This window comes from Choloepus didactylus, chromosome 12, assembly GCF_015220235.1.
Source record: "Choloepus didactylus isolate mChoDid1 chromosome 12, mChoDid1.pri, whole genome shotgun sequence".
In the NCBI taxonomy this organism is placed as follows: Eukaryota; Metazoa; Chordata; class Mammalia; order Pilosa; family Megalonychidae; genus Choloepus; species Choloepus didactylus.
The window spans coordinates 38,261,321-38,274,911 of record NC_051318.1 but is presented as its reverse complement, the minus strand read 5'-3'; the positions used below and the strand labels follow the sequence as shown (position 1 = coordinate 38,274,911).

At 39.3% G+C, this 13,591-nt stretch overlaps 1 protein-coding gene across 1 annotated transcript in view; it reads right to left on the bottom strand.

The window, feature by feature from the left end:
- The window catches only part of STK24 (serine/threonine kinase 24), a 147,797-nt gene that overhangs the window by 4,546 nt on the left and 129,660 nt on the right, over window positions 1–13,591 (bottom strand). The window contains 2 exon segments of the mRNA XM_037800492.1: window positions 2,344–2,480; window positions 5,634–5,702. Of these exon segments, the coding sequence (XP_037656420.1) occupies window positions 2,344–2,480; window positions 5,634–5,702 (206 nt within the window).

The following is a 13,591-nucleotide window of genomic DNA, read 5'->3' as shown; positions in this document are numbered from 1 at the left end:
AAGAAGAAAGGGTCTGCACACATCACAAAAGGAAAAACAAGAGCGAGAAAAAGAAGAAATACTGTAGACTCACTATCTCTAACTCATGACTTGTAAAATTTTTTAAAATGTAGATGTCAGGAAGGGAAAGCATGTGCTGTCCAACAGGTAAACACCAACCATAATTAGCTGTTGAGCATCTGATGTGGTGACTTTGAATTGAGATGTGCTGTTAAATGTAAAAGTTTCCCAAAGTCTTCGTACAGAAAAAGAACATAAGGTATCTTAAAATTATTTACATGCTGAAATTGAAATGATATTTTGGATATGGTGAGAATTTTTTATTAAAACTAATTTTTTAATGAGACCTGTTTCTTTTTACCTTTTTTAATGTGGCTACATATAATTTAAAATTATATTTGAAGCTCACATTTTATTTCTACTGGACGGCATTGGTATAGATCAGCTTGGATTTGCAAGCAGAATAGGGAGATAAGGCCCCCCGGAAGGAAGTGGAAAATGTGGATGAAGTGAAAATGCACAGGCCTATTATAATCTGCCCTCAAGCTGCTGGGGAAATTGGGTAGCATATTTAAATCATTTCTAACAACTTCAGGCAATTCTGGGCAATGTGGAAAATATCCATCTTAAAAATGACACTACAAAAGCAGGAAACAAAACCTGAAACGAGATAATAACAATATCACTAGTTTCTGGTTTAGTGCTATTTGTTTGGCTTTTTTTTTTTTAATGAGAAATGAGATTAGAATGAGGCATGGAGAAGTGACACCAAATTTCTTTGAGAAATCAGAAAATTCTGGAATCTGAAAAAAACTATTAACTGAGGGGCAAAAAACTTAGGTAGCAATAAGTGATATCACAAGCTAAAAAAGTCAATAAATATTATAACAAAGCTACATTATCAATACAATGACATACACATATGGGGTAGATACACACAAACATGATAATGCTCACTGCTCGGGTGACTTTTTAAATTCTATTCCTTTATTCCCATAATGCTGTACTTTGGGTACCAAAAAACGGGAAGGAAGAAAATTTTCCAAAAGGATAATAATTGATTTCTTCAATTATCTCAAAATTGAAGGCATTTAATTAATTAGTTTTGATGTTCTATTGTAAACTTCAAAGCAAATTAAAGAGTTGAAATTACGGCAGCGAGTTCAGGAGACTCCTGAACTTGCAGGCCTGCGGTTTCTCTTGCTGTCCCCACCTGGAGGGGCTCATCACAGGACAGCGGGCAGCCCCTTCAATCATCACTGCCCCCACTGCAAAGAGGCAAAGCAAATGGCTGAAGTGACCCCTCCCCACCCCAAACCTCTTCATGTGCTGCCAGGGTGCAGTATCAGAAAAGGTGTGGAAAAGGTTCTAATTAGAATCAAGTTTGGGTGATGCCTCTGAAGGGGGTTATTAGCATCATAACTAGAAGACTGAGTTTCTTTGAAGGGGGTTATTAGCATCATAACTAGAAGATTGAGTTTCAAAATAATGACAGCAGTGCCTCAGGGAGTGAGAGAGGCTGGGGCATGGCTGGGAGCCCAGTTTCTGGAAGCAAAGGAGACTCAGCCAACAGTGGCCCACCTCCAGCTTCTCTAACGTCCACAGCAGGGATGGAAGTAGAAGGTGCCTATGCAGTGAGGCCAACCTGGAGAGATTCTACTCCACATGGATACACTTTAAAACATGCTTGTGAGCGTGGGGAGGGAAGGTCCGGACTGCTCCCCCCATTTACTCCTCCGGCCTGCAGCACAAGGGCCACCGGGTGGGCACGGGGAGCTCCTTGCAGGCCAGCACTTACTGAACGCGTGCCATCACAGACACCAGTACCCAGGCCCGAGGCAGTCTTGAGAACTGGAGCAGCCAAAAAGGGGACAGAACCTGTCCCTTGCCCATTCTCACTCAGTTCCTGGAGCCAAACTTGGGGCATTTCTGGACATGTCACTTTTAAACTTTAAAACCAAACTGAAACTTACAAACATTTGGTGAAGCACTATACTCTGAAGACTTATTAGGCTGCATAATTAAGAGCAGGTTGATGTTTTAAAGTCACCCTGTATTTATGGGACAAGAGCTACAAATGCATATGCTCTGTGGTCCTTTCCAACAGTTTCCAGATTCACTTCATTTGATTTCTATAATTCAGAACAAAAGTCTTCTCTAACTTGATTCTGCTGCACCCCAGTGGACTGTAAGATAACGAGAACAGACAAAGAACAAAGCACCAAGCTACAAACTGAGTTCTGGCCCTTGTGAACGAGTTCCCACCCCCAGCGTAAGAAAGCCACAGAGAGCACCTGGGGCATCTTCCCACCAGGGCTCTCCACGGAGGCGGCAGTTACCTACCTCTGGAGCCGCTGCACAAGCTGGGCCACCATGGTGTCAGAGATCCCAGGGCACGCCTCTTCCGCCAGGTAGATGGCCCCTCGCAGTTCCTCTATGGACCCCATGTTCCCTCCGCAAGCCTGGCTCTTCTCCTTCAACTGAAAACACACAAACATGAAGAACCACATGAGGCACATGAGCACGAGAACTGATGAGCACTGATTCTAAGGAGAGCCAGAACCTCTGCATTGCAACACCATCCCAGTCACGTCAAGTATAGGCAACGGCTTCGGCTTGGCTTCTGGATCACTGCTGCTACCTTTCAATGAAAAGGCTCTTTGAATGCTCTGAGAATATTATATATAGAAATGGCAATAGTCAGACCTAAACAATTATGCTCTACAGACAGGAAGAGACACAACTAGTTTTCTTTGCACCTTTTCAAAATGATTGTGATGGTCTGTCCCCTATTGTTTCCCTTTCCCATTTCAACCTTAATATTGTACCAAAAAGCAATTTAAAAGCCTATCAGAAATGATTCAGCTCTGATTTCAATACTGAAAGTCAGCTCTAGGGTAGGTCATCTAAAGCTTAGTAATTTTAATAGGTTGGTTTTTGCTCCAGCAAACTGCCTTTTTGGTCCTCAACACTGTCAAAATATTCTATTTCATAGAAATTAATAAGCAGCAGCCCTAGATTCTGGGAACCTGCCACGTCACTCTTGGTTAAGTAATGGCACCTCTGCTCCCATGAAAAATCACAAGTGTCTTCAGGCACCTCCTTCATTGTAAGGTCAATTCTATGTCTAAAGTCAACCCAAACCAAGAAATACGAAAACAAGAGCAACTCAGGTCAAGACAGAGCACAGCTCAAGACTAAAAGTATCTCAGAAGACACTCCAGTTAATAACAAAGGAGAACTCATTTTCAGAAGCACCCCTTCCCCCAATCCATCTTTAGAGCCAATGATATACTTTACAAAACAATTAGCTTTGACATTTCAAAGCTGTTGTGAAAATGCCTGAAAATGCCCAGAATCAGCCTTACTCTAAAAACAATGGCTTTTCCTTCTCCATCCCTAGAGAGGCAGACAGAGGACCTGGGAAGGTCTGATGGTGGAGGGCCAGTGCGGGCTGAGGACGCCTGCTAAGCATTTCCACACACATTTCCCAGAGCACTTAGGCTCCTTCTTGCCATAAACTGCAACCACAGCTGACCTCGAAGTCACTTGTGTTGGACTAAGACTCCTGATCACTTAACGATGACTAAATGTACAATTGCATTTACGAGCCCTGAGTGCACGAGCTGCAAACTACCCCTCTCCCTCCTGTTTTCTATAACTACTTTCTTCCGTGGCCCCACCCTGCCCTGTGACCCACACTTACGTCTCAAATAAGGAACAAAGCAGAAATAAGGAGAGCTCCTGGGCCCGCAGGCTGCTGCCAATGTGCTCCACCGCTGTTTTTACTAGGGCCAGAAGCCAGGCACACACCGCTCTGTGACAGCAAGGGATGCACTGACTGCCTCAGTCTCAATTTCCTCCTTGGTTAAAGTAGGAATGATCCTTATAATTGACTTTTCTTATGGTTATTATATAAAATAATGCATATTTAACACTCTGAACTCTAGGTTATTAAATATTATCAATAGTAAAACATACAGGAGGAAATAACTGAGTTTACCTTTTGGTTTGTTGAAAAAAATCAAGGATATTACATTTAGGGTTACACTTCAGGGTAGGTGCTGAATAATGACTTTGGAATAGTTTCTTCAAGTGGCCAATAAAAAAATAAATGGCCTCAGGCTAATGAGAAAATCTATGCCATTTTCCCTAATTGCTGGATTGATTCTATTAAACCAGCAATGGTGCAGCCATAAGAAAGCAACCAAGAACCAAGAAAACCCCAAGGGCCAATCTCTCAAACCATAATAAAGAGCAAAATGGCATCTTATTGACATCCCAGGAAGAGCAAAGATGCTCAGAAAATCTGTCAAGGTTGGTGCCAAAGATCAAAGCAGAAGGAGCAGCTTGCCTACCCTGTGATATGTCGTTTTCCATCAGAAACCTGTGTGTTCAGTTTTTTCAACCCTGCACCAAACATGCAAATTGGAAGCAGTGGAAACCTCAGGCTCCAGTCATAGCTCATCTCAACGTGGCCCTAAATTTGCCAGGTTGAAAACCAGGGCCCTTGGACAAACACATGAGGGCAATTACTATGCAGAGAAACGGATGCAAACTTCAAGGGGACGGGGTGGGAAGAGATGTTAACAGGCCTCCACCTAGTCTGGAATAATCCCTGGATGCTGCCAAAGTTAGCAACGCACTGTGGGACTACAGTTCTGGCCAAATGGAAGCAAGCAGAATGAGCATGTGCGGTACTTCAGACCTCAAATATGAGGACACCATTACAACCGCTGTGGAAAGCACCCTAGAGAGATCTGAATCACTATACAAGTGAAAGACCTTGGTGGTATCTCATTTGTCACTATCTTAAAGGTAGTCTGGACCAGTAAGGGGAAGCAAATAGGTGAGATAAAAGGGTATCTCCAACTTACTTTCAAATCAGCTTCCAAAAATAAAGGATGTTCTTTAGACTTATAAAACCTATTCTTGAAAACATATAAAAACACAGTACGTATCTAGGTATCTCCAGAAGGCAGGTAAGGTCTTTGCTAAGAATAGGGAACTAAGACACAAAAGGAGTCAGTCACAGAATGAGGAACTGAAAGTAGGGCTCAGGAAGGCCAGGCCATGGCCCCACTCACCCCTGAAACATGGGTGGCCTTGCTTTGATAACTTGACTCTACATATTGAGAGTAAAGATGCAAGTGAAATCCGGGGGCAAATGGGAAACTTAAGGACTCAGCGCGAATCTGATCTCTTCTTTAAAATTAAAGTCTACTTTTTGCTTTGCAATAAATTTGTTTGAGGCAAAGAGATTAGGCTGCATTCAAACAGACTTTGCAGAAAGAGCCACAACTGAAGTTAAAACTCACCCTGATAATATATGGACTTGGGTTGGGCACTGGCTGCCCCACCCATCTACTCAGGGCTGTGGCATAGCAGGCATTTCCCAGGGGAGACTTGACGAAAGACTATGCCTGGGGAAAGCAGGAGGTATGCACTGGAAGACCATGCCTGGTGACAATCAAAACTGGACCAGGCACAATGCAGTCTTTCCGAACTTGCTTTTGCCAACTTGTTTTAATACCCCCAACTTCTGCTGGTAACATCACAGGACAAATTGTACCCTCCTCCCCACTACCACCTCTTCTTCTTCCTCCCACACCAAAGTCAGTCAGGTAACTTACCTCTGCAAACAAAGGAGAAATAATTGTAGATAAACACTGAGAGAAAGGCCTCTTCGGGATGTCTTTCATCTTGGGGGAAAAAATGATAATCAGAAATATCTAACATTCTCATTCACATTTGCAATAATTCAATAAACTTCAAATCTGGACTATAAAAGCGTAACATCTGTTTTTACAGTCTCACCCCAAGGAAATATTTGATGTTCACTGCAATGTCTGAATACTCTGTCTCACTAGACTACAGTGCTATCATAAGTTTAATTTGCAGTGACATGCAAAACCCATGCAGCTATGCAAACCATACATGGTCTCTGGATTCCATGCGTAAAGGGAATAAGCAAATGGTATGAGAATATTGTGTGGGAACAAGTGCTACACGAATTGTACCTCTGTACTGTCCACAGAGAAGTACATTTTTAATTAAACCCTGTACATGTAAATAAGATCAAAGTCGGCTCTTGCAAGCGGCTGTCATGTCACAGTGACCTGTCTTCTACTACTCTTGCAACCCCTACCTGAACAGGCAATAATTCCCCATCCACTTGTTAAGGCAAGACTTGTAAGATCACTAAGGAACAACTGGTTCTACCCTGACAGAAACTATACCACTGTGCTTTAAAAGTATCCTAAAACCATAACCTTTCATAAACTTAAACACTCATGATATCAATTAATCAAAACTGGGTTCATATAAATGTCAAAACCATTTTTTTTTTACTAGACAAGTTGTGGGTTTTCAAAAAAATCATGCAAAAAATACAGGGTTCCCATAACCACCCTATTATTAATGCCTTGTATTATTGTGGTATACTTGTTATAACTTTGATAAAAGCACATTTTTATAATTATACTACTAACTGTCCTCCATGGTTTACCTTAAGGTTCACCGTTTGTGTTGTACAGTCCCATGAATATTCTTTTTAATTTTTATTATCATATACACAACCTAAAATGTACCCTTTTAACCACATTCAAGTATATAATTCAGTGCTGCTAATTACATTCACAATGTTGTGCTACCATCACACCATCCATTACCAAAACTTTTCCAACATCCCAAACACTATACAATTTAAGCATTAACTCCCTACTCCCTATCCCCAACCCAACCTGATAACCTATATTCCACATTCTATGAGTTTGCTTATGCTAATTATTTCACATCAGTGATATCATACAATATTTGTTCTTTTGTGTCTGACTTATTTCACTCAACATGGTATCTTCAAGATTCATCCATGGTGTCGCAAGTAATGTTACTTCATTCCCTTTCATGACTGAATAACATTCCATTGTGTGTATATACCACATTTTGTTTATCCATTCATCAGTTGTTCACTCAGGTAGCTTTCATCTTCTGATAACTGAGAATAATGCTGCTACAAACCTAAGTGTAGAAATATGGATCCCTGCTTTCAATTCTTTTGGGTATAACCATAGCAGTGAAATTGCCAGGTCACGTGGTAATTCTATACTTTCTGAGAAACTGCCAAACTATCTTCCACCCCAATTGTACCATTTGACATTCCCACCAACAATGAACAAGTGTGCCTATTTCTCCACATCCTCTCCAATACTTGTAATTTTCCATTTTTTTAAATACTGGCCATACTAGTGGGTATGCAACAGTATCTCATTGTGGTTTTGATTTGCATTCCCCTAATGGCTAATGATGTTGAGCATTTTTTCATATGATTATTGGCCATTCGTGTATATTTTTTGGAGAGATATCAACTCAAGTCTTTTGCCCATTTTTAAATTGGATTTTTGCCTTTGTATGCTTGAGTTGAAGAATTTCTTTATATATTCTGGATAGTAAACCGATAAGTGGTTTCCAAATATTTTCTCCCACTGTGTGTAAGTTGTCATTTTATTTTCATGATCAAGTCCCCTAATGCACACAAGTTTTTAACTTTGATGAGTTCCCATTTATCTACTTTTTTTCTTTTGCTGCTTATGCTTTGGATGTAAAGTCTAAGAAACCATTGCTTAACACAAGGTCCTGAAGATGTTTCCCTACATTTTATTCTAGGAGTTTTACAGTTATGGCTCATATTTAGGTCTTTGATCCATCTTGAGTTGATTTTTGTAACTGGTGTGAGGTAGGGGTCCTCCTTCATTCTTTTGCATGTGGAATCCAATTTTCCCAATACCATTTATTGAAGAGACTATTCTTTCCCAGTTGAGTGGAGCTGGCAGCCTTGATAAAAATCAGTTGGCCATAAACATGAAAGTTGACTTCTGTGCTCTCAATTTGACTCCATTGGTCTATCTGTCTATCCTTGTCAAGGAGTGCTGGATTTTGTCAAATGTCTTTTCTGCATCAACTGCAATGATCACAGTTTTTTCCCTTCTTTCTGTTAATGTGGTATATTACCTTAACTGATTTTCTTATCTTGAACCACTTTCCCAGACCTGGGGTAAACCCCACTCAATCACTGTATATAATTCTTTTAGTGTGCTGTTGGGCTTGGTTTGCTAGAATTTTCTTGAGGATTTTTGCACCTATATTCGTAAGAGATATCGTTCTGTAGTTTCCTTGTCATCTCTTTATCTGGCTTTGTTATGAGGGTGATGTTGGCCTCCTAGTATGAATTAGGGAGTGTTCTCTCCTCTTTAATTTTCTGAAAGAATCTGAGCAGGATTGGTGTTAATTCTTCTTGAAATCTTTGGTGAAATTCCTCTACGAAGCCATCTGGTCTGGACTTTACTTTGTTGGGAGGTTTTCGATTACTGATTCAATCTCTTTAGGAATTATTGGTTTGTTGAGATCTTCCATTTTTTCGAGTCAGTGTAGGTAGGTTGTGTGTTTCTAGGAATTTGTCCCTTTCATCTTGGTTTTCTAATTTGTTGGCATTAGTTGTTCATAGTATCCTTTTACAGTCCTTTTTATTTCTATAGGGTCAGTAGTGATGTCCCTCTTCATTTCTGATTTTATTTTTTGTATCCTCACTTTCTGCCAGTCCTTTAGCTAAAGGCTTGTCAATTTTATTGATCTTGTCAAAAACCTAACTTTTGGTTTTCCTGATGCTCTCTGTTGTTTCTTTTTATTCTCTATTTCATTTATTTCTGCTCTAATCTTTATTTCCTTCCTTCTGCACACTTTGGGTTTACTTTGCTCTCTTTGCAGTTTCTCGTTTTGAGGTTAGATCTCTGATTTGACATCTTTCTTCTTTTTTAACATAAGCATTTAGAGCTATAAATTACCCCCTCAGCACTGTCTTTGCTGCATCCCATAAGTTTTGGTATGTTGTGTTTTCATTTCCAATTACCTCAAGACACTTCTTAATTTTCCTTGAGATTTCTTCTTTAACCCATTGCTTACTTAAGAATAACTTGTTTAATTTCCACCAGTTGTGAATTTTCCATTTCTCCCACTGATACCGATTTCTATCTTCATTCCATTTTGGTCAGAAAGGGTACATTATACGATTTAAATATTTTTGAATATGGGATTTGTTTTGGGACCTAAGATATGCCGCTACCCTGGAAAATGAACTACGTGCACTTGAGAAGAATGTGTATTCTGTTGTTGGGTGAAGTGTCCTATACAGGTCTAGTTGGTTTACCATAGAGTTCAAGTCTTGTATTTCCTTACTGATCTTCTGTCTAGATCTTCTATCTATTATTGAAAATGGTGTACTGAAGTCTACTATTAATGTAGAACTGTCAATTTCCCTTCCAATTTTTCAAATTTTGTTTCATATATTTTGAGGCTCTGCTGTTAGGTGCACAGATGTAAATTATAATTGTTATGTCTTCTTGTTGAATTGTCCCCTTTATCAGTAGATAGTGACTTTAACAGTTTTTAACATACAGTCTATTTTATCTGATATTAGTATAGCTACTCAAACTTTGATTTGGTTACTACTTGTATGGTAAATTTTTTCCATCCTTTAACTTTCTTTTTTTTTTTTTTTTTTTTTTTTAATTATCATTTTATTGAGATATATTCACATACCACACAGTCATACAAAACAAATTGTACTTTCGATTGTTCACAGTACCATTACATAGTTGTACATTCATCACCTAAATCAATCCCTGACACCTTCATTAGCACACACACAAAAATAACAAGAATAATAATTAGAGTGAAAAAGAGCAATTGAAGTAAAAAAGAACACTGGGTACCTTTGTCTGTTTGTTTGCTTCCCCTACTTTTCTACACATCCATCCATAAACTAGACAAAGTGGAGTTTGGTCCTTATGGCATTCCCAATCCCACTGTCACCCCTCATAAGCTACATTTTTATACAACTGTCTTCGAGATTCATGGGTTCTGGGTTGTAGTTTAATAGTTTCAGGTATCCACCACCAGCTACCCCAATTCTTTAGAACCTAAAAAAGGTTGTCTAAAGTGTGCGTAAGAGTACCCACCAGAGTGATCTCTCGGCTCGTTTTGGAATCTCTCTGCCACTGAAGCTTATTTCATTTCCTTTCACATCCCCCTTTTGGTCAAGAAGATGTTCTCCATCCCACGATGCCGGGTCTACATTCCTCCCCGGGAGTCATATTCCACGTTGCCAGGGAGATTCACTTCCCTGGGTGTCTGATCCCACGTAGGGGGGAGGGCAGTGATTTCACCTTTCAAGTTGGCTTAGCCAGAGAGAGAGGGCCACATCTGAGCAACAAAGAGGCATTCAGGAGGAGACTCTTAGGCACAAATACAGGGAGGCCTAGCCTCTCCTTTGCAGCAACCGTCTTCCCAAGGGTAAAACTTATGGTAGAGGGCTCAACCCATCAAACCACCAGTCCCCTATGTCTGTGGTCATGTTAGCAACCATGGAGGTGGGGTAGGCGAATACCCCTGCATTCTCCACAGGCTCCTCAAGGGGGCACTACATCTTTTTTTTTTTTTTTCCTTGTTTGTCTTTTTTCTTTTCTTTTTTTTTTTTTTAACTTTCCCTTCTTTTTTAAATCAACTGTATGAAAAAAAAAGTTAAAAAGAAAACAAACATACAATAAAAGAACATTTCAAAGAGACCATAACAAGGGAGTAAGAAAAAGACAACTAACCTAAGATAACTGCTTAACTTCCAACATGTTCCTACTTTACCCCAAGAAAGTTACATAATATAGCAACATTTCAGTGAACTTGTTCCTACTACATCCATCAGAAATTAACAGACCATAGTCATTTCTGGGCATCCCCAGAACGTTAAATAGCTTATCTGTTCTTCTTGGATTATTGTTCCCCCTTCCTTAATTGCTCTCTACTGCTAGTTCCCCTACATTCTACATTATAAACCATTTGTTTTACATTTTTCAAAGTTCACATTAGTGGTAGCATATAATATTTCTCTTTTTGTGCCTGGCTTATTTCGCTCAGCATTATGTCTTCAAGGTTCATCCATGTTGTCATATGTTTCACCAGATCGTTCCTTCTTACTGCCGCGTAGTATTCCATCGTGTGTATATACCACATTTTATTTATCCACTCATCTGTTGAAGGACATTTGGGTTGTTTCCATCTCTTGGCAATTGTGAATAATGCTGCTATGAACATTGGCGTGCAGATATCTGTTCGTGTCACTGCTTTCCGATCTTCCGGGTATATACCGAGAAGTGCAATCGCTGGATCGAATGGTAGCTCTATATCTAGTTTTCTAAGGAACTGCCAGACTGACTTCCAGAGTGGCTGAACCATTATACAGTCCCACCAACAATGAATAAGAGTTCCAATTTCTCCACATCCCCTCCAGCATTTGTAGTTTCCTGTTTGTTTAATGGCAGCCATTCTAACCGGTGTTAGATGGTATCTCATTGTGGTCTTAATTTGCATCTCTCTAATAGCTAGTGAAGCTAAACATTTTTTCATGTGTTTCTTGGCCATTTGTATTTCCTCTTCAGAGAACTGTCTTTTCATATCTTTTGCCCATTTTATAATTGGGCTGTCTGTACTATTGTCATTGAGTTGTAGGATTTCTTTGTATATGCAAGATATCAGTCTTTTGTCAGATACATGGTTTCCAAAAATTTTTTCCCATTGAGTTGGCTGCCTCTTTACCTTTTTGAGAAATTCCTTTGAGGTGCAGAAACTTCTAAGCTTGAGGAGTTCCCATTTATCTATTTTCTCTTTTGTTGCTTGTGCTTTGGGTGTAAAGTCTAGGAAGTGGCCTCCTAATACAAGGTCTTGAAGATGTTTTCCTACATTACCTTCTAGGAGTTTAATGGTACTTTCTTTTATATTGAGATCTTTGGTCCATTTTGAGTTAATTTTTGTGTAGGGGGTGAGGTAGGGGTCCTCTTTCATTCTTTTGGATATGGATATCCAACTCTCCCAGCCCCATTTGTTGAAAAGACCATTATGGCTCAGTTCGGTGACTTTGGGGGCCTTATCAAAGATCAGTCGGCCATAGATCTGAGGGTCTATCTCTGAATTCTCAATTCGATTCCATTGATCTGTATGTCTATCTTTGTGCCAGTACCATGCTGTTTTGGCAACTGTGGCTTTATAATAAGCTTCAAAGTCAGGGAGTGTAAGTCCTCCCACTTCGTTTTTCTTTTTTAGAGTGTCTTTAGCAATTCGAGGCATCTTCCCTTTCCAAATAAATTTGATAACTAGCTTTTCCAAGTCTGCAAAGTAGGTTGTTGGAATTTTGATTGGGATTGCATTGAATCTGTAGATGAGTTTGGGTAGAATTGACATCTTAATGACATTTAGCCTTCCTATCCATGAACATGGAATATTTTTCCATCTTTTAAGGTCCCCTTCTATTTCTTTTAGTAGAGTTATGTAGTTTTCTTTGTATAGGTCTTTTACATCTTTGGTTAAGTTTATTCCTAGGTACTTGATTTTTTTAGTTGCTATTGAAAATGGTATCTTTTTCTTGAGTGTCTTTTCAGTTTGTTCATTTCTAGCATATAGAAACATTACTGACTTATGTGCATTAATCTTGTATCCCGCTACTTTGCTAAATTTGTTTATTAGCTCTAGTAGCTGTATCGTCGATTTCTCAGGGTTTTCTAGATATAAGATCATATCATCTGCAAACAATGACAGTTTTACTTCTTCTTTTCCAATTTGGATGCCTTTTATTTCTTTGTCTTGCCGGATTGCCCTGGCTAGCACTTCCAGCACAATGTTGAATAACAGTGGTGACAGCGGGCATCCTTGTCTTGTTCCTGATCTTAGAGGGAAGGCTTTCAGTCTCTCACCATTGAGTACTATGCTGGCTGTGGGTTTTTCATATATACTCTTTATCATGTTGAGGAAGTTTCCTTCAATTCCTACCTTTTGAAGTGTTTTTATCAAAAAGGGGTGTTGGATTTTGTCAAATGCTTTTTCAGCATCTATTGAGATGATCAATTGATTTTTCCCTTTTGAGTTTTTAATGTGTTGTAATACATTGATTGTTTTTCTTATGTTGAACCATCTTTGCATGCCTGGAATGAACCCCACTTGGTCATGGTGTATGATTTTTTTAATGTGTCTTTGGATTCGATTTGCAAGTATTTTGTTGAGGATTTTTGCATCTATATTCATTAGGGAGATTGGCCGGTAGTTTTCCTTTTTTGTAGCATCTTTGCCTGGTTTTGGTATTAGATTGATGTTAGCTTCATAAAATGAGTTAGGTAGTGTTCCAGTTTTTTCAATGTTTTGAAAGAGTTTGAGTAAGATTGGTGTCAGTTCTTTCTGGAAAGTTTGGTAGAATTCCCCTGTGAAGCCATCTGGCCCTGGGCATTTATTTGTGGGAAGATTTTTGATGACTGATTGGATCTCTTTGCTTGTGATGGGTTGGTTGAGGTCTTCTATTTCTTCTCTGGTCAGTCTAGGTTGTTCATATGTTTCCAGGAAATTGTCCATTTCTTCTACATTATCCAGTTTGTTGCCATACAGTTGTTCATAATATCCTCTTATAATTTTTTTAATTTCTTCAGGATCTGCAGTTATGTCACCTTTTTCATTCATTATTTTGTTTATATGGGTCTTCTCTCTTTTTGATTTTTTCAGT